An 18,756-nucleotide genomic window follows, 5' to 3' on the forward strand; every position below is an offset into this window, starting at 1 on the left:
ATTTTATTGAGATTCTGCTCAGTCAAGATCTGGCAGGCCCGAATCCTAGGATGGCCCCTCACGAGGAGCGACCCTTCCGGCCCAGGCAACGACGGCTTTTTGTAGTTCTTGATCCGCCATTCTGAGCAGCTCCTCCCATGCCTTGTGAGGGAGCTGGTAGGAGCGACCTTGGAGGGGGTAAGCCCTCGCACCCCCAAAGAATATGATTTTGGGCAGCCAATGTTTGATTTGTGCAGTTTTGACATATTGGGTTCCATTGCCCGTTGGTAATTACAGCCAGCCAATGTGGGCTGGGGAAAGACAGTTTGGATTCGACTCAGGTTCGAGGCTTGCGCTCGCGTGAGGCTTGCGTTTGGAGGCGGGTAGATTCGCCTTTATTGCTTGCAGTTTGTTCCTGTTGCCTTCAAGATTTGCGTCCTTGTGCGTTCTTCACGACGCGACTTCTGTTTTTGTTTTCCTTGAGCCACCGCCATAGCGTTGTCCACAACGTACTAAACTAAGCATTTTCGAATAATCACGAGTAGCAGCCACGTTTGTAGAGTAGGATGAAGGAGAAACGAAAGATACCGTGCGAGCGATTTAGAAGCCAGGTTCTGCAGCGCTAAGTCCACAGATAACGTGAAATTTATTCTTCGTTACAAATTGAAATAATCCGTCCATTTCATGGCCAATCTCCCGTAATCGGTAGGAGCCATATGCTTGATAGACAAAAACACAACAGAGAAAAAACTGCATTTAAAAATTCCATTCCAACAGTCAGGTCTACATTTCTGCAAATTTTGAAAATATTGTAAGCACTAATAACGTACTTCGTCGTTTTCATTTGTACATAGCCATCATCATCTTCCCTGTTCTTCGCGCGTGACCTGGGGGCGTTGCCTTTTTTGGAATAAAGAGCGCTGGACAACTTGATCGGTTCGATTTTATAAAGTGGTTTAGGTGCTGGGTACAGGCGGCGACCGGAACGGAGCTCCAGGGATGACGGGAACGCGAGAGGACGTCGGGATCTTGAGTCTTCTCCTTCAGGGCATCTGCGTTGGGCTTTAGACATAGAAACGTATGCACGGCCATCTGGTAATTCTTTTATGACACAAGGATATTACACGGTTAAATGACGTAGCAATATTTCATACTTCACCAAAGTGCAATTCGATTTTGAGTTAATTTTGATGCCTACAAGTTCCAATATCCATTTGCAAATAACTTTTTTCTCTGAAAGAAAAATAAAAGTATCATTAGCATTAGTTTACTCTATTACCTTTTTAGAATGTTCGGTTTTCAAGGACTTTTCTTTGTTTTAAATGTTACATGCCCTCCTCTGTTTGACATCCGGGTTCTTTGTCAATCCTCCGTAGTGGGTACACGCCATGGTGTAAGGCGCAAGCCAGCTGCATGGGGATTTCGTAGTCATGAAGTCCAGCAAAGAGGACCAACATCTGCTAGCAGCCTCCTCCGGTCGACTAAACGATGCAGAAAGTTCGAAGACCGACAAGACAAACCCAGACGTGGAAGAGTCCGCCAGTCCATCCTCTTCGTCGGAACAAGAGACGCTAGCTTACAGCGATCGGCGGGCAAACCATCGCAAAGCGAGGTGCGTATTGGCCACACCGCAGTCAAAACTTGAACGGACCTCCAGAAACTACGCAACAGCTCACTCAAGAGAAGCGCGAATGCATGCTATCAGCGAGGGTTCCCTTTAATTAGGCGGTCTGTCTATATATATATATATATATATATATATACGCTCAGCGGGCGAAGGGCGGCAGCTATACGCAAGGATTAGCTGACACGTCACCGAATTCCACTATTGTCTCCTGCACTCCAATGACACAAATCTTCGTTCTTTCACCCGTTGTTCTTCAGATTGTCTTCGTTGTTGACATTCGCTTCCTTCCCGCCACAAATGGCTCTGAAAGACGTCGCCGGTTCGCCAGTTACGATTTCACACATCAAGTTCCCGTAAGCTAAGGCGTCAGCCACCGAACCGGCTTCCGTGTTATAACAAGTAGCGCTATAGTTCGCGAGCTCAGCCATTCCTGGTGTAATGCAGCAGGAGTAACACTCGCGAACAATGGCACGTTCGCGTCCTGAACTGCGTCGCTGGCGCTGTAGACCTGGCGTCGACTCGAACCCGAGACCTCGCGCTCAGCAGTGCAAGGTCACGTCCACTGAGCCAGAAGCTGGGTCACTTTGTATTTTTTTTGTCGCAACGTATACCTGACAAATGATACGTATATGTGCTTGGGGCCGATCGAGACGAGATGGTTACTTAAAGCGCGAAGGGCTATAGCGAACAAAACAATGCCTCGAGAGATCCTACAACAGGGGAGGACCCATTTGCCACCACTCAACGCACAGAGAGGTCGCAGAGGGCGGGGCGACTTGCCGAGGCCAACCTCCATGCCTGCAATTCCTCCACGCTTGCCTAGTTGGAAACGTGGTCATAAGTAATGCGGCATATTCTTTATTTTTTCTTACTTCCGTGCAGACCGCTGCAGAACGAAAGCGCCCTCAACGACGCCATGCTCCAGTTCGCGGTCGATGTGTACCTGGAGCTGAGACGCGGGACCGGCGAAGCTGGTTCCAACGTGCTCTTCTCTCCTCTGGCTGTGCAGACCATGATGGCCCTGATGCTGGCCGTCGCCAACGGACGCACCGCCGATCAACTCGCCCAAGCACTCCACCTGCATGGATATCAGGGCGACGACTTCAAGGTCACTGTCCCTAACACATCACCGCGTAGAATGCCCTTATATAAGTACATTTATGCAAGTCTGACGTAATAGTTCCATGGAAACCCGCAAGGTTGAGAGAAATAAAGGGAAAATCAGAGATCGACCCAATCGTAGCAATTGCTACAACGGAAACGCATACGGGTTCCATGAAAGAAAAGCGTCGCAGTCGAAAAATTCGGGCTGGTCCGAGATTTGAACCCAGGGCCAAAGCCTTTCTGGGGCAGCCGCTCTACCATCCTAGCTAACCAGGCTGCTCTGGCTAGTTAATCTGGCTGCCCCGGAAAGGCGGTGGTCCCGGGTGCGAGTCCCGTACCAAGACGATTTTTTCCTCAACGGCGAGGCTTTTCTTCCAAGGAACCCGTATGGGTTTCCGTTGTAGCAATTGCTACGATTGTGTGGACGTCCGATTGTCCTTTTATTAAGTTATGCTAACTTTTTACGAAGTTTCCCTACAAGTCCGATTCGATGGCAAAACACAGGCGTAAAAGGTTGCAGATTTAGCAGTGAAGCCCAGAAATGCACAAGCGAATGTAGCTGTTTTCTGATGGACCCGTAGAGGTTAAATTCCGGATAAGCTTCATTTCCCTAAACGGACACTTCAGAGAAACAGACAATCAGCGCAGACTGAAAAAAATTAAATTATGGGGTTTTACGTGCCAAAACCACTGACTATGAGGCACGCCGTAGTGGAGGACTCCGGAAATGCCGACCACCTGGGGTTTTTAACGTGCACCTAAATCTAAGCACACGAGTGTTTTCGCATTTCGCCCCCATCGAAATGCGGCCGCCGTGGCCGGGATTCGATCCCGCGAACTAGTGTTCAGCAGCCCAAAATCAGCGCAGACTGATTATGTATTCTTTCACAATTTCGTTTTCGTTAGTTTCACGGCACGATGTGTATTACCAAAATTTAGAACTATTGCCAAAGTTTTTTTTTTCTTTTCTTTCTTCAGCACCGGCGTCAGAGTGTAGCACCAAAGATTTCTAAGTATATTGTCTCGCATTTTGGGGCCGTCGTGGCTCAATAAAGGATTTACAAAACTGGCTAAGTTCAGGCCTTGGCTCCTTCGTAATGCAATGTGGTTCCTCATTCCTCAAAGAGAGTTCACTGGCACCGAGAAGGTGCTACAAATATCTGAAGTCAATGCGAGCGCGCTTTGGAAGTTCGAGGTAGCGTCGCCATTTGTCTTTGGTGCTTGCGTCTTTTTTATTTGCCATGCCTACGGTCACAGTAAGAGTGGCTCTGTTAAATTTTTTATATTCTTTGATATTCTAGGAGGATAATTCGTTAACACAGCTCAAGCTATTCTTCACTGTACGGTCTTTCTTATATAAGGAAGGACTCGTCATAGCCCATGTCTTTCAGAGGTTGTGAGTTCGACTCCTATTTTATACTGGCGGCCAAAGGTATTGTCTTCCCTTTTAATTTTTCATTATTGACAATATGATGCCCTAGTGCAAGTGTAACCCTCGCTTATTATTTCTGCAATCCACTTTTTGAAGCAGTCAATTACCCTCAGGATATCCTGGACGTTTCCTGTAAGTTCGCTTCGCCTCCCCCCTCTGCCCCCCCCTAATATTATTAAAGAAAATCCAGGGGAATTAGAACAGCGCGCGAGTCGGAAGCTATCCGTTCTTGGTGCAGCGCACACAAAAAAAAAACGAAACACGAGAAACAATACAGGACAACCAACGCTTCTGCAGTATTCTTCTCGCGCTTCGTTTTTTTGTGCCCTCTCCAAGAATTGAAAAAAAAAAGATCTAACATCTCGCTCCCACAATTAGCCTCACCAACCATCAGACCGCGGCGCCGAAATAACCACCGCCGGTTACCAAGAGCGCGCTGCAAACCATTTTTGGACCTTCGTACTGCACTTGCTGAGGTGTAGTGTCCGGTTCATGCCACCAAGCACGCGCATTTCAGCGAAGGACTCATTAGCAGCCAATCAGTAACGAGAGCCAGCTGCGGCTTTCGGATAAGGGAACAGGGCTCCCCCCCATGGTAGGCAGGCTACTATGCATTCCGTTTTCAGTCAAAGCTGGGCATGGGGCGATAAGAGGTGGTCGATGTAGGAGCCTTTATGCTTGACCATTTTGCCGGTTGGCTCACGTGACTCCTAACTTTCGCTGCACTGTGCAGAATTGCAGATGTGGATTAAAGTGACCTCGCGGATGTACCTAAAATATTAAACAAACGACCATTAGCAGAACACTAAATCAATGTAGGCTCCTGAAGTCGTTTCTTGAAAAGCTCATTTCCGTTTTTTAGGCAGGAAAAAGTTGTTACTCGCGCTGCAAAAAAAAAAAAGACTGTCCAAACTTCCAGTTTTTTTTTTTAATTTTGCACTTAGTCTTAGCGCTGGTACGTCAGTGGGATTTCGTTGATTTTAATGTCGAGTATTTGAGCCCTTTTCGCGCAGGAAGTGTTTCCAAAATTTCGAATTTGAATGTTTGGTGCTTCTGTACAACAGTGAACTCCTCCTTTACCAGTACAAATGGACTCTAGTAGACGCTTTCTAGTTCAGTACGTGAAGTCATGACCCGCGCATGCCGACGCTTCAAGAAGGCGTTGCCAGCATACAGTCTGTTTTTACTTCCTTTCTAGCTTTCGAGGCGTCCTCTCGCGATAAGAATAACCGGTTTGCTATTGCAGAAGCATGGTTCAGCGATCACGATTATTATGCCTTTGTATTGGAGCTTTCGCGAACAAAACCCAAGGTAGATGTGGAGATAAACAGATCTGGAGGTAAACGCCTAGGGTACCGTTCCTGCATTCTAGGAAAGTGTTTTCGTATGGACGGTTACCACACTTCTAGATCTAAGCTCTGCGGACAAACTAGGGCAAGACTATTAGATACCACCACAACTCCTGTGAGAAATTCAGCTTTTCCAGCCACCCCCGCAACCGCCGAGTGGCGTTAAAGAACCCCAGGTGGTCAAAATTTCCGGAATCCTCCACAACGGAGTGCCCCATCTTCAGAAAGTGGTTTTGGCACCTAAAACTCCGAATTAAAAAGAAACGTTGAGTGGCTGACTCAAGGTGCCAAGACACGAGAACTAACGATTCCTCGCAGCGGTCACGCAGCACGTGAATTCGTGGAACGGTAGGTCTCAGAATATTCTCATCCAATAGCAACGAAGTTTCGTTTCTCTCTCTCTCTCTCTCTCCTCACATTGCTTCTGTATCCGTGTGCAGCTGTACATGCGGCGTCGCGCTTACAAGCTCACCGGCCTGGCGGGAGGACTCAGCTACTTCAGCTTCAACAACAAGACGCAGCTCATCACGGGCCGTGACTTGGACCCTTGCGCCTCTGTCGCCAGTCGTCTACGCGCGGCCATTGACTCATTGCTCGTGGAGCACCAGCAGGCCGATTTCGAATTAGGTAAACTTGGTGCAGTCATCACGTCCTAAAAGCGTCTCCGTTTCCAATGCCGCTTATTTGGTCTGCCAATATGGGGCGGTTTGCAAAAAGCCTTTCACCGCCGCATAACTTGGCCGCGAAAGTGATGTTTGATCGACATCGTGTCTGGCCGCGAAGCATATTCATATGTTGCGGGGAAACGAAGCTTAGGCGTCGGCTGCAGGACTTAACAATGATAATTTAAAGACATTCCGGCTTACACGCAGAAACTTTGCTCACTACAACAGGCTTTCTTTTTTTTTATTAGCAACATCACAAAGAACCCCTATTTAAAAGTTTTACATGAGGAATACACGCGCTCTTGCTTTCCCGGAGGGCTGGCAGTTAATTTCGCCCGGGAATGAGTATTGCGAGTATAAGCACAGATGTGCCTTGATCCAAAGTTTTACGGCAACTCATCTTGCCGGCCAAATGCGAATCAACATTGGTCTTCTGTGCGGCTTTTGCGTGTTAGTCTGGCTGTGTTCCGATATACTCATCGTAGATGGCGAAATAGACACCTGTGCGGACAGCGGCCCTTTTAACTCGTTTCCATTCTGACAGACAAGATAGCTACGAGAAGACAGCATAGAAGTCAAAAACGATGCTGGCTACTTTACTGTCCAGGCAACATGGCAACTGCACAGAATGTTTTGCAACTCGACGGGAAGCTCCGTCCCCCTTCGCATAAGAAAGCGTAACAGCGGCCGTTTTAACTGTCATTTCCATTCTGACAAAGACGGCCAAAAAGACAGCTTCGCAAATACAGTATCGAAGTAAGAAACGATGCTGGCTACCTTACTGTAAAAACAAAATGGCAGCTGAACAGAATGTTTGGAAACTCAACGGGAAGGTCACCCTCCGCACAAGGAAAACGTAACAGCAGCCATTTTAACTCGTTTCCCTTCTGACGAAGACAACCAAAAAGCTTTGCGAAGACGGAGCGCGAAACCTGAACCGGGAAGCTGCAGCGAGCGCAAAGCCCCGCCCCTCCAGGCGGTGTTCTGCTTACGTCACCAAGCAGCGGGGAGCCAGCGCACTGCGACTGTGAGGAGCCCGGAGTAATTAGATCGAGTAATTTACATCGAGGATTCAAGCCGTGCTGTGTACCACATGCAGTTTTTTTTTTGAAAATTGCGCTAAGCTAGGAAAAAGGCACCTCATAGCGCTATCGAGTCAACTGAACGGTATCTAAGTTATAGTAGATATGAATAGCACTCCGGTTCAAGACAACGGCTGGAGATTTTGAAGACTTGCGCTGACTTTCGTAAACACTGAGGCCATCCGCCCGTCTCGATCGCAGATGGCGAGGGCGTGCGTGAGCGCGTGAACGAGTGGCTACACGTGATGTCGGCGTTCGAGTGCGAGCACGCCATACCTCGGGGCGCTGTGAACGGCGCCACGTCGCTCCTGGTGGCCAGCGTGACGTCACTGCGGACGGCCGAGTGGAAGTGGAAGTTCCGTCTCAGGGACTCCACGTCGGCCGTCTTCTACGAGTCGTCCGGAGCCGCGAAGAGAGGTATGGATGCATAGGTTCGTCACTGCGCTTTCTAACGCACTGACTCATGTCAGGCGCTTTGCCGCTGGTCTATAGGTAGGTTCCTGTCTCGCACCATTTCGGGCCTTATCAATAAAAAGAATCGAGTGTCCCATTATGGGATCAAACTTCGGCCACACCGCACTGCTGCCTGATGTTCAGGCAATGATTGCGCGCGTATGCTTCCATTGCGCTAACGGCAACTGGCTCTTTGAGACGATTAGCAACAAGTTTATTCAAAAGCGAGGGCGTACCAGTTTATCCCATTGTTCCACCATTGGTAGCAAGTGTTCTGCCTTCCCCACCCGCCCTTTAGGGATATCGAGGACCTCAGCTTAACTGACACCAGCGAACATCACTTTTCTTTACCTTGCAACTAGCTGACCTCGTCAGTTATATTTTGCCACTTTCTGAGTGGATTGCTACGAAAAGAGGCTGACAGGCTGTTTTTCATACATAACATACATAGATGGCAGTGAACTATTTAGCGCGGTAATTAAGCTTTTCGTCAGCATGCCTGCCCATTGTGGGCTATACCAGACAAACAGCAGTAACGGGAAGAACATTTGTAAGCAAACCAGGATCCTATGCACGTGGTATGAGAAGGCCCTGCGCGGAGTGCCATGTTTCGAGCGTTTTCATACTGCTGGTAACCCGCAGTAAGTTAGTTTGCGTAGCCCCTGTGCGGAGAAACGTTGCAATTCATTCTTTTCCACCAAGTTCCGGGAAGCGAAGTGGGTAGGGGTAAGTAGACCAATGTGTTCTTTGCTGCAGAAGGATTACAGAGATATTTGCGTCTCTTAAAGATGTTTTTGAAGCACTTTACCTGATTAACAAAATTAGTCGTACTGGTACAGTTTGTCGAAAATGAGTGTTTTGAAGGGTCAAAATACAAAAAATATAATAAAACGGACTCTTCAATGACCTCGTACCAATCTTGAACAATCCATCATGGTTGACATGTGCCATTGGTTATGGGACTCTCAACAAATGCGCCTTGGTAAGCCTATTTGACTAAACAGCGCCGACATAACTGCCGATGTTCCTTTTGAAGAAGGAAGAGATTCCGAAACATTGTGTAGAACAGTTAAGTCGAGAAAATTTTGTTCAAGACACGACTTCGATGGCAGCGCGCACTCTTTCTAAAGGTGGGTTACTTGCGTACTAGACGCGGGTGGCTATAACCCGTGTAGCAGCTGTGCTTGCTACGAGCAAAAGGGATCTGCTTGCTGCAAATAATAGTGGAGGTTCTCTTCAGTAAATGCGACGTGCGTTACAACTGCGTTCACATCATTTGAGTGTGTGTGTTCTTTTAGTGGTGCAGGAAGAGGTTAATTCAAGGCTGCGCTCACTTCATGTCTGTAGTTTCCTTCTAAATAAATGGTGCTGATGTGGCGGTTTAACCATTATTTAATGCAATCATTCAGTCAACGGACGGTTCGTTGGTCTCAAAACGCGAGCACTCAGATCGAGACGGCATGGGGTAGATATAATGAATCGCCTTATATAATGAATAACCTGATCAGTGCGACACCTTCAAATGTGCCAGTGAGTGGCTCTGTTCCCAGAAGAATTTCTCAAACGAGAAACGGCTCCTAAGTACCCTTCCTACAAGCAACGTACAACAAATGTAAGCGCAGTTTAATTTCCTTGCCTTCCTCTCTATTGGGTTTGTCACTTCGGCTCGGTCAGTTTCTCGTCGAGTGGGTCGATCCCTGAGGTGGTGCATAATGAAAATTGGCCCGATCCCGGAGATAGTAAAATCAGCGGTCGGTCGCGCGCGCGTCACATAGTGGTGTGACGTGGTGCAGTGGCTGCGTATCACACCACTGGAAACAGCCCACTACCTTCCCCGATGCGTGGAACGCGCTTGTCCTTGCTTCGTCATTTATGTGGTGTATGCATACACGCCGGTCAGTGCAATTCCAGTGCATTTTGACGACCATTACCAATAACCTCTATAAAGCAATTCTTTTTTCGTCACGAACGCCGCCCATATAAGCTCACCCAACAAAATTTTAACGTCTCTTGCCAATAATCTCTTGCCAATATTACAGTGACTATGATGTGTCAACGGGGTCGCTTTCCCACGGCCGACTGCGACGTGGAACTGGATGCCACTGCCCTGGAGCTCCGCTATCGGCGCTACAAAAAGTCCATGGTGCTCATTTTGCCGCGCAATCGGGACGGATTGACCGCCCTGGAGACGGCACTGACGGCACCCAGGCTGCGGAGCTGCCTGAACCGGCTCGAAGACCGAGGCAGCGTCGACGTCAAGTTACCCAAGTTCGGCGTCAAGCAGGCCTTCGACCTCAAGGGCCTATTGCCCGGGTTGGGCGTCGTCGACCTGTTCGTGCCGGGGCTGGCCGACCTGCCGGGTTTACCGGTACGCGATGCCGAATCCTCGGATCTCGCCGTCGCGAGACGGCACCTGTCTCTAGCGGTCCACTGCGCCTCCGTGCAAACCAAGGAGAAGGGCCACAAGTTCGGCCCGTGGGACGACCCGGAGGCGCGCCTGACGTTCAACGTGGACCACCCGTTCATGTTTGTGGTCCTCAGCAGGGCTCCAGAGGCAGTGCTGTTCATGGGATCGGTGAGGGAAGTTTGCCTCCCCTACATCTAGCCTACAGTCACGCGTAAATATGCGCGCCCATGCCAGTGAACGTTACACACAAGCAGCACAGACAACAGGACAACGCGAGGTTGAGAACATGACCTCCTGTTGTCTGCGCCGTAATATTGAAGACGAAAAGGCCTCAACGCCTGGCACTTCTGCTCTCGTCGTCGTTCACTCCGACAGGCACGCCGACTGCGCCACAGCTGTCTACACATGCGTTTTTCGGAAGATTGTACGGCTTATGTATTGTGAATTGAGCGGCTATAAAGAACGCCAATAGCTTTACGGATATTTAATAACGTATGCCCTCGAGGCTGAACTGTGTACAAATAATGCGCAACAAAAGTATTAAATAACACACTATATCTGTCATTAAAGTTGATGTGGCAAAGTTGACATCTGCGTGAGTTGGTACGTGCTTTTTTTCTACAGCGAAGGCTGTTAGCCTTTCACAGGTCGCCATTTTACATTTTAACGCGACAGCGTTAAGGGCCCCTTGTCGCAGAAAATCCGGTGTCGGTGGAGTTGTCCGTGAGCGAAAACTTCCGTATAAGTTGAGGTTCATGTGTATGCCACGCCTTTCTATATAACATGCGGGATACACGGGCTATACTGCAACACCATTTTATCACTAAACTTGCTTATGCCTTGTCTTACATTCTTGACAAAATATGCCTCCGAATTTTGAGAATGACAGCCCACAAACAAATGCCATGAAACAAGACATCGAGAGCGAATGCCTTTTATGCTAAATCTTCTTGGACTTAAATATAAAAGGTGCGAAACCATAACAGAAACCTGAAGATGTATTTCTTTTGTGAGGCTGGGCACAACCTCCTGGATCGGCCCACTTTAACATGCCGCGTCTCTAACGGAAAGCTCGCCCTCATGCATAGCGATCGCCACCAACGTTTCCCGGTAAACATTACAGGTACATTAGCTGCAGTTGCCGGCAAGCGTGAGAAGCAGTCAGGGATCTTTGAATGCTATAGCCTTTCACTCTTAAAACTTAACTACGCTCGAACAACTACACGATTTAATTCTGTTCGACAGCAAAAGCCTTGGGAGTCATTTTCCACGACAAGCATGTGTTGTGGTATTCCCGTACGGAAATGGTTACAAAACAGTTAAGCACGGCTTTAGCTGCAGCTTTAGCACGGTTTGGCTGCGTGGCGCCGGTCGTTCCTACCAGTTGGTCAGAAATGGATAATCTATAAAGCATTCCGGTTCTGGCTCTTGGTGGCTTTCACTTTAAACAAAAGCTGCTTCTACTTCAATACATCGCGCTCTATGACAAGCGCGGAATTCAATGTCCATACTTCACCTTCATTTAACAAATTTAAACTTCAGATTTTATATTACGTACGAATACTCTGGTATTTCCTAATACGTGTGAAATTAACGAAGTGATTGAAAACCGTTCGATTCTGATTCAGACTAAAATGACGGCCTCGTTTGAGCAAATGAAGTCAAATAATACCAGCATCTAAAACAAAATGCACTGCCAAAACAAAGTCGCTAGTCCTGAAGGTAGGCTGACATTTGAACCGTGGGTACTTAGCTTTATCCAACGCAGTAAATTTTGTCATATCCGACAGTGATACAAACAAAATTAAAACTAATTTTATAGGCGCACGTCGCCCTGAAACATACGGTCAGTTTTTTGGCATACGAACCCTTGGCGTAGTCCAGTCAGTATGGCACGTAACAAACTCAAAATTTGTTTTCACTAACTACGCTAGTGTGCTTTTTATGCAATGTACTCGCCATGGCGGCTTAGTAGCTATTGTGGTGGGCTACTAAGCACGAATTCGTGGGGAGACTTTCCTACTGGGGAAGCCGCATTTCAATGGGAGTGAAAAGCTCTTGCGCCATGCATTTGGTGGAAATTCCCCAGACAGACAAATTTTTCGGAGTCCCACACTACAGCGTGCTTCATTTTCGAATGGTAGCTTTGGCACGTAAAATCCCAGAATCTACTCCGGCTTAGTCCAGTACACGCCTAAACATCCATCAATGCTACAACGCAGAAAAAAAATAATTCACACGATGCGACAACACTTCAGTGATGTAGTGACTTGAAGGTTAAAGATGGAGAATGTGTACTTAAAACAGTGAGAAAAGATAACACAGGCAACCACGCGTGCTTATTCGAAGGCGATACAGAACGCCTCCAAGGTGGTACCTTTATTTGTGTTTGACAGACAGCACCGATACAGGAATCAGTTGAAATCTTACGGCGTCGGCTACACATGGTTGCGTCATTTTCCAACATAGTCCCCATTACGGGCAACGCACTTCCGCAAAAAAGTTTTTCACGCCGTCTACGAAGAATTGCGGTGGTCGCCTGGCGGCACCATCGCCGAACTTCTGCTTCCGCCTCCACGTCATAACTGTAGCTTTAGCTTGAGCCCAACTCCGACGTGGCCTATCCGAATACATGTAAAAGCAAAAACGCTTTTCTGATATAACCCCTGGACCGATTTTGATGAAATTTGTTGCATTTGAGAAGGTTAAATTCTAATGACTGTTGCAAGCGGAATTTCGATTTAGGCTATGAGTTGTCAGAAAGCGTTTTGAAAAATTCAGAACATTGAAAAAAATAGAAGGACGAAGTTTACGAACTAACAGCTCTGCATCAGGAATAGATACCGCGGTTCTGTAAACGGCATCCATTAGATACTTGAAAGCGGACAAATGTGATATGCCAGTTCATATATGATGTGAACTTGTCACGATGTCTACTAGTGTTCTGCAAAAGCTATATTTCCATATTACTAGATTTTTGTTTGGATTCATGTGTAACATATCAAGTTTGTACGCTTCAGATGTACTATCAGATACTAGTCACATAACTGCGATATCATTTTTCCTTGCTGAGTTACGGAGTAGTAAACATACTTTCGTTTTCTGAAAATTAACAATTTTTGCCAATTTTTAATAAAAAACTACTACCTAAATCGCACATTCAAAACCAACGGTCACTAGATATTACGTTTTTTCTTCTAAATGCAACAAACGCCGTCAAATTTGGTGCAGTGTTTGCCGAGAAAAACGAATTCTACTTTTACTCGTATTTAGATAGGAGAACCCGAGCTAAAGCTTCCTCTTAAAGTGTTCATTAAGTTTGAGGAAAACCCAAAAGTGGCAGGACGCAATATCCGGACTATTGGCAGGATGAGGTGGAATGTCTAAACTTCAGCAGCTGCATTGCTTCCCGAGTTTTGTGGCTTGTGCTCGCACAATCATTGTCGTGGTGCAGAATTGTCCGTTTACGAGTAGCTTTGCGAGTGCGCTGCGATCTGGCCCACAGTCGCATTAGGGTCCCAACGTAGCGGTCTGGGCTTACTGTGAAAGTTTTGCAAAAATTCGGGATGCGCGATACCATCCCAATCCCAGAAAAGGGTCAACAACATTTTGCCAGCAGATGGGACAACTGAATTTTTTTTTTTTGGCAGATGAGAGGACGCGTGGCCATACTCCATAGACTGACGCTTCGTTTCCGGATCGTTCTGGTTTGTCCACGACTCGACAGTAAAAATTCAGCGAAGGTAGTCCTCACGTTCCTGTTCATATCGCAGGAGCAGCTTCTGACAGATCCTCTTTCTGGAGTCTTTCATATCAGTCATCAGTTGCCGTAGTACACAACGACAGCATGCTTTCATGTAACGCAGGAAGTCCTTAATGATGTGGTTCACTGACCAATGGAAATAGCGAGTGTTGTGATCTCGCGTTGCTTGATCCTGCGATTGCCCCTAATGAACTTGTCCATCTGAAGTTTATGATTATCATCAGAGGCCGTAGCGGGCTGTCCATTTTGCTGCTGATTCTGGAGATATGATGCGCTAGAGTGGTGTTTCACTGTTCTTGCCCACCTCCGCGCAATGCTGACGTCAACAAGGCATCTCCGTAAACTGCTGTCAGACGGCGATAAACGTTGATTGGTGCAGAACCTTCCGCAGTCACAAATTCAATTACAGTCCGCTGTTTCAACCGGACGTCACAACTGGATGCCATGGATTGTTCGATTACTCTGGAACCAGAAGAAATAGGAAGGTGAGATAAGTGCCATGCCATAGTTTAAGCATCAGTGCATTAATGATAAAGAGACCAAATTGTTCGCAGTAACTATTGGCAAATTATTGGACTTGAAGGCATTACTTCGTGAATCGCCCTCGTATCATGCAAGTGACTACTGTTACAGCATAAATCTGAAGGCAGAAGAGCTCGCACTGTCATAACTGTCATGGTTAACACTCTTAAACGACAAAGAAATCGAAATAGGTAGACATTACTAATGGAAGGTAAAGCGCATGTGCTTATCACTTACCCGAAAAGTGTTATCCGGACTTGCACGAAGACGGCGGCGATCGGAGTTGCCGACATCGTGGCAGAGAGCCCTTGACAAAACGCTGAATAAAGCCGATTTCGCGAAGCACCGATGCAAAACGTATGCCGCACATCGTCGGTGGTTAGACGACGCCCTTATACGACTAATACACGTACAAAACATCCGGCTATAACACTGAACCAGAAAAATTCAAGGGGTGATTAGCTATCCCTATGTGAATTATTGCAAAAGCATTGCGACCATCGAAAGTCGAGGGCCCGTATCCCACCGAAGGTACTGGGTTCGAGTGGCTTAACTACCTTAACTGTCTCGATTACCATGGCCTTAACACCAATGGTAGTGGGTTGGACACCCACGAATAGCCGTGGGATAAAATGCCCTAATGAACTATGTTAATTAAATATGTGTCCTAAGTCTACCTTAATTACCGGCGCCTTAATACCAAGGGTCGTAGTTCCGACTGACCAATGGTTGTGGGCTTGAGAGCCGTAATGAAATCTAACCTAATGAAACCTGCCTCAACATACTTTGTACTAATTGACACCACAAACTGCCTGGATTGGTTCACAAGGACACTGTACCATCGTAGTCACGCCAACGACAAATTTTCCGCCTAATGGGCCCCCGCATTTAGCGCTTTCGCATTCAAATTATGCTCATCCAATTCCCCCACCGAGCAGTTCTGCGAGAAGCTATTTTAATCTTGCCATACTGAATGTCATTGTCTTGCGTGTCAGTGTCAATGGCTTGGAGACCATTTGAGCAGTTAAAATTCACAAACCAAGCTCAGTCCACATATCTGATATTGAACGAAACAAATGTTCAGTTTCAAATGAATGGTGGTTGTAGGTGTTTTCGTCATCTGGGCTAGCCACGTCGACATTCTGCGAAAACTGAGAACGCTTTATAATGAAGGAATTGAGGCTAGCCAATATATTACGCACATGTAGAAGCGAAAAACAAGAAAACCGCCACATTCCGCGTCAACTGAAGTGGATAATGATGATCTCAATACTGAAGGCAAACACGGAAGATATACAAAGTGGGAGCAATATCCGTTAACTAAAACTTCGTCGCTGGAGGCGCTGCGATTAGTGAGAAACATTTCGTTAACAGAGATAAAACAAAAAGATGCCTTTATTAAACCTGATGTCAAGATCCCAAGGTGGTAAATACAAGGTACGGAACTTATGAGTCATTAAATCTTTATGGAGCATGAGCATAAAAGAAAATACGTTGATCGCCATTGAACACGAAATCCAAACAATAGGAAAAACCGTAACACACAGCAACCTATACACAGTGCAAGTTAATTCAAAATATTTGTAAGGTCTGCACACACGATGCGTTGCACACTTCAAAAATATTTACATTCGATCCACCAACGTAGGCACGTCGCCAGGTTCTCAGTACTTCCGACGACACTTTCTTGGGCCCGTCGATGCGCCGTCGACTAGACATCGTTGCCTAAGCCATTCGGTCCACACTTGACCTGGTCAGGCGGTCGGGTGACCGAGGCGCCTGGATCATCCGGCCGACACCACTAGCCTGCGACTCGCAGCCACAGGGAGTCTCAGAAGCGGCTCCATCCGCCTGTAGATGACGTCTCCGGTGCGGCACCCGCTCAGCTAATGGGTCGCAACCGAGGCAGCTGAAGCACAGCTCGGTCGGTGTCGCCTCCTTATCCGCGATCCATCCGTCGCGTCCTGTCTCAAGCTCCTCCTCCCGCCCATCGTCCCAAGGCGTAGCTGGGCTGGTCTCTTTTGCTACGTATCCTTTCGCTGCGTTGGCCTCGGAGCATAACGTGCCTCTTTCCACTTTTCGTTCGTATATTCCGTTATTTCGATATAGGACAATATATTTTCTCAGTTTTTTTATTATCTCTTCCACTGCCTCCTCATCCTTTCTAGCCCTTTTGTGATCTTCCTTTTCATTGTCCTGTTTCTTGGCTCATGACACTGAGCACACAGGGAAAGTTCACTTGGCGACTAACCCGAATGAGAATCCACAACCTAGACAAGGTAGCAGAGTCAATCTTTGAATCAGGCCGCAGTAACAACAGAATCTTGACTATATTATCCGAGGTTGTGGGCTCTCCAATATGCACGACGGATACACGCAGCCGGCGCGCCTTGGCTGCATCGGCAATGTCAGCTCAAGGCGATACTGATTCAAGCACGTCGCCAACTGCCCCCACCGTGATCGTGGCTCAACCATGCGACCCAAGAACCTTTTCTGGTACGGATAATCGAGACGTTGAGGACTGGTTTCAACTATACAAATGGGTGAGCGCGAGCAAACACTAGGACCAGGCCATCAAGCTCGCTAGCCTGACCTTTCACCTCGTGGGAATGGCACGCATCTGGTTTTAGACCAACCGAGACGAACTCACCAGCTGGGACTTGTAGAAACAAATGCTCACTGATTTGTTCTGAAAGCCTGATGGCCGCCGGCGTGCCACGTAGAAAAACCTTGCGTCCCAAGTTAAGCCTTGCACTTAGTCGCCTGTGGCCTGTATTCAGGACGTGCTAGCGCTTTGGCACAAGGTTGACGAGAAGATGCCGGAAGCGGGAAAGGTCGCTCATATTGTTAAAAAAATTAAGAACAACGTGCTTACTTTTCCCGTCTTCAACTCTTCGACAGTACAGAATATCAGTGCTGAATACCGCCACTTCGAAGAAACCAAAAGCCGTCGCACTACTCAACTTTTTTGGCCTTCCTAACATGGCTGCAACATCTACCTGCGAAGACCATCTCCCACCTGTGCCGGCTGCATCCCACAGTATTGCCTCTAGTTCCTTCCCAGGTTCGCGCACCAGACGATTCCCATACACCCATATCCCTCATCCAAAGCGTTCTACGGGAAGAATTGGCCAACATCAGACTCCACTCACTTTGCCCCGTCAACAAGAGCCGACTACCGCTCACCCGGCATACCCAATCTACTATGAATTTAGTACACTCGTCCTCGTTATCGCAACCCGTAAAATGGCGTATTTTGATGACCGGCCTACCTGCTTCTCACGTGGACGCACTGGACATATTTCCCGCCGTTGTCGCAGTTCTTGGAGCTCGCCCCTTTGCCCGAGCTTTCAAAATACCCGGGGTCCTCTTGGTAGCATCCACCCACCGACACACAAAACACCGCTCCAATGTCGTTGCCGTTGACCCTCCCAATCCTACGCCAAGTTGACTATGCCCCACCGGGTATGTTCGTCTACCTCATTGAAACGTGACCTATACTACCCTTTTACTCGATCCACATGTTGCTGACGGCGATTACATTGTGTCGCCCAACGTCAGCGTCCTCCTGTGGCAGAACGTCGCATTGCCATACACGGTTCTCCGTATGAAACAATGCCACCAGTCTTCCTATGGCGAATTTCGGCTTCTACCCTCAAGTGCTACCCCAGGCCACATCACTTGCAACCTTGTCCCCGGCTTGCGACTACCATATTTCTTAATTGATGGTACTGCTCGCATACCTCTGCTGGTTCGCGCCCTAGAACCCGATTATTAGAACCTTCCACGACAATGGTCGCTCCTGACCATCTGGCCAACCATGCACAGGCACATCGTTGCCTTCTCGCCTAGTACCAGGCCACTTTCGATCTCGACCGGCTGCTGGGTCAAATGTTCCTTGTGAAACGCCGGACACACACGGACCACGCCAGCCCGATTAGCCGATGGCCCTACCATGTCACCCCTACTGAGCACCAAGTCACACATAAGGTACTCGATTAGATGCTTGCCCTAGATATCATTGAGCCTTGGAGGCCTTGGGCTTTCCTGGTCGCGCTTGCGAGAGAGACAGCTGGCACTTCCATGACTGTCGCCATCTCAACAAAGCAAAAATGACGTGCATCCGCTACCGCGGATAGATGCCGCCCTCGATTGTTTATATGGTGCAATATTTTTCTTCGACCGACCTTCACTCAGGTTCTGGCAGACTGCAGTTGACGACATGGACCATGAATACACTACTTTTATCACATCTAATTGCCTCTATAAGATTAAAGTGGTGAAATTCGGCTTATGTAATGCCCCGGCGACACTTGAACCTATGATGGACACTTTCCTACACGGTTTTAAGTGTTCGATCGGCAAGTGCTTCC

The 18,756-nt window shown here is 47.7% G+C and overlaps 1 protein-coding gene and 1 long non-coding RNA gene across 3 annotated transcripts in view; one reads left to right on the forward strand and one right to left on the reverse strand.

Annotated features, from left to right (window-relative positions):
* LOC135915264 (uncharacterized) overlaps window positions 1-18,756 on the reverse strand; it is a 76,547-nt gene that overhangs the window by 8,869 nt on the left and 48,922 nt on the right. The window contains exons 3-4 of one of the 2 annotated variants that reach the window (XR_010568559.2): window positions 2,550-2,684; window positions 1,023-1,041 (exon numbers count right to left, since the gene is read on the reverse strand). This is a non-coding gene — a long non-coding RNA (uncharacterized lncRNA). Of the gene's footprint in view, window positions 1-1,022; window positions 1,042-2,549; window positions 2,685-18,756 lie in introns of those variants that run through there. The other variant, XR_010568560.2, reaches the window with a different exon arrangement.
* Window positions 1,114-10,834, forward strand: LOC135915261 (ipis-1-like). The gene is made up of 5 exons (XM_065448282.2): window positions 1,114-1,591; window positions 2,489-2,714; window positions 5,932-6,118; window positions 7,440-7,655; window positions 9,731-10,834. Exons 1-5 carry the CDS (start codon window positions 1,410-1,412, stop codon window positions 10,294-10,296), a joined length of 1,377 nt encoding a protein of 458 aa, XP_065304354.1. The 5' UTR covers window positions 1,114-1,409; the 3' UTR covers window positions 10,297-10,834.

The sequence above is a fragment of the Dermacentor albipictus genome, chromosome 7, assembly GCF_038994185.2.
Source record: "Dermacentor albipictus isolate Rhodes 1998 colony chromosome 7, USDA_Dalb.pri_finalv2, whole genome shotgun sequence".
In the NCBI taxonomy this organism is placed as follows: Eukaryota; Metazoa; Arthropoda; class Arachnida; order Ixodida; family Ixodidae; genus Dermacentor; species Dermacentor albipictus.

Excerpts from the sequence above, each read along its gene's own strand:
- LOC135915261 (XM_065448282.2), top strand. The coding sequence starts at position 1,410 with ATGAAGTCCAGCAAAGAGGACCAACATCTGCTAGCAGCCTCCTCCGGT. Across the intron at positions 2,715-5,931 it reads ATCAGGGCGACGACTTCAAG|CTGTACATGCGGCGTCGCGC; the intron begins GTCACTGTCCCT and ends ATCCGTGTGCAG. Across the intron at positions 7,656-9,730 it reads GTCCGGAGCCGCGAAGAGAG|TGACTATGATGTGTCAACGG; the intron begins GTATGGATGCAT and ends CCAATATTACAG.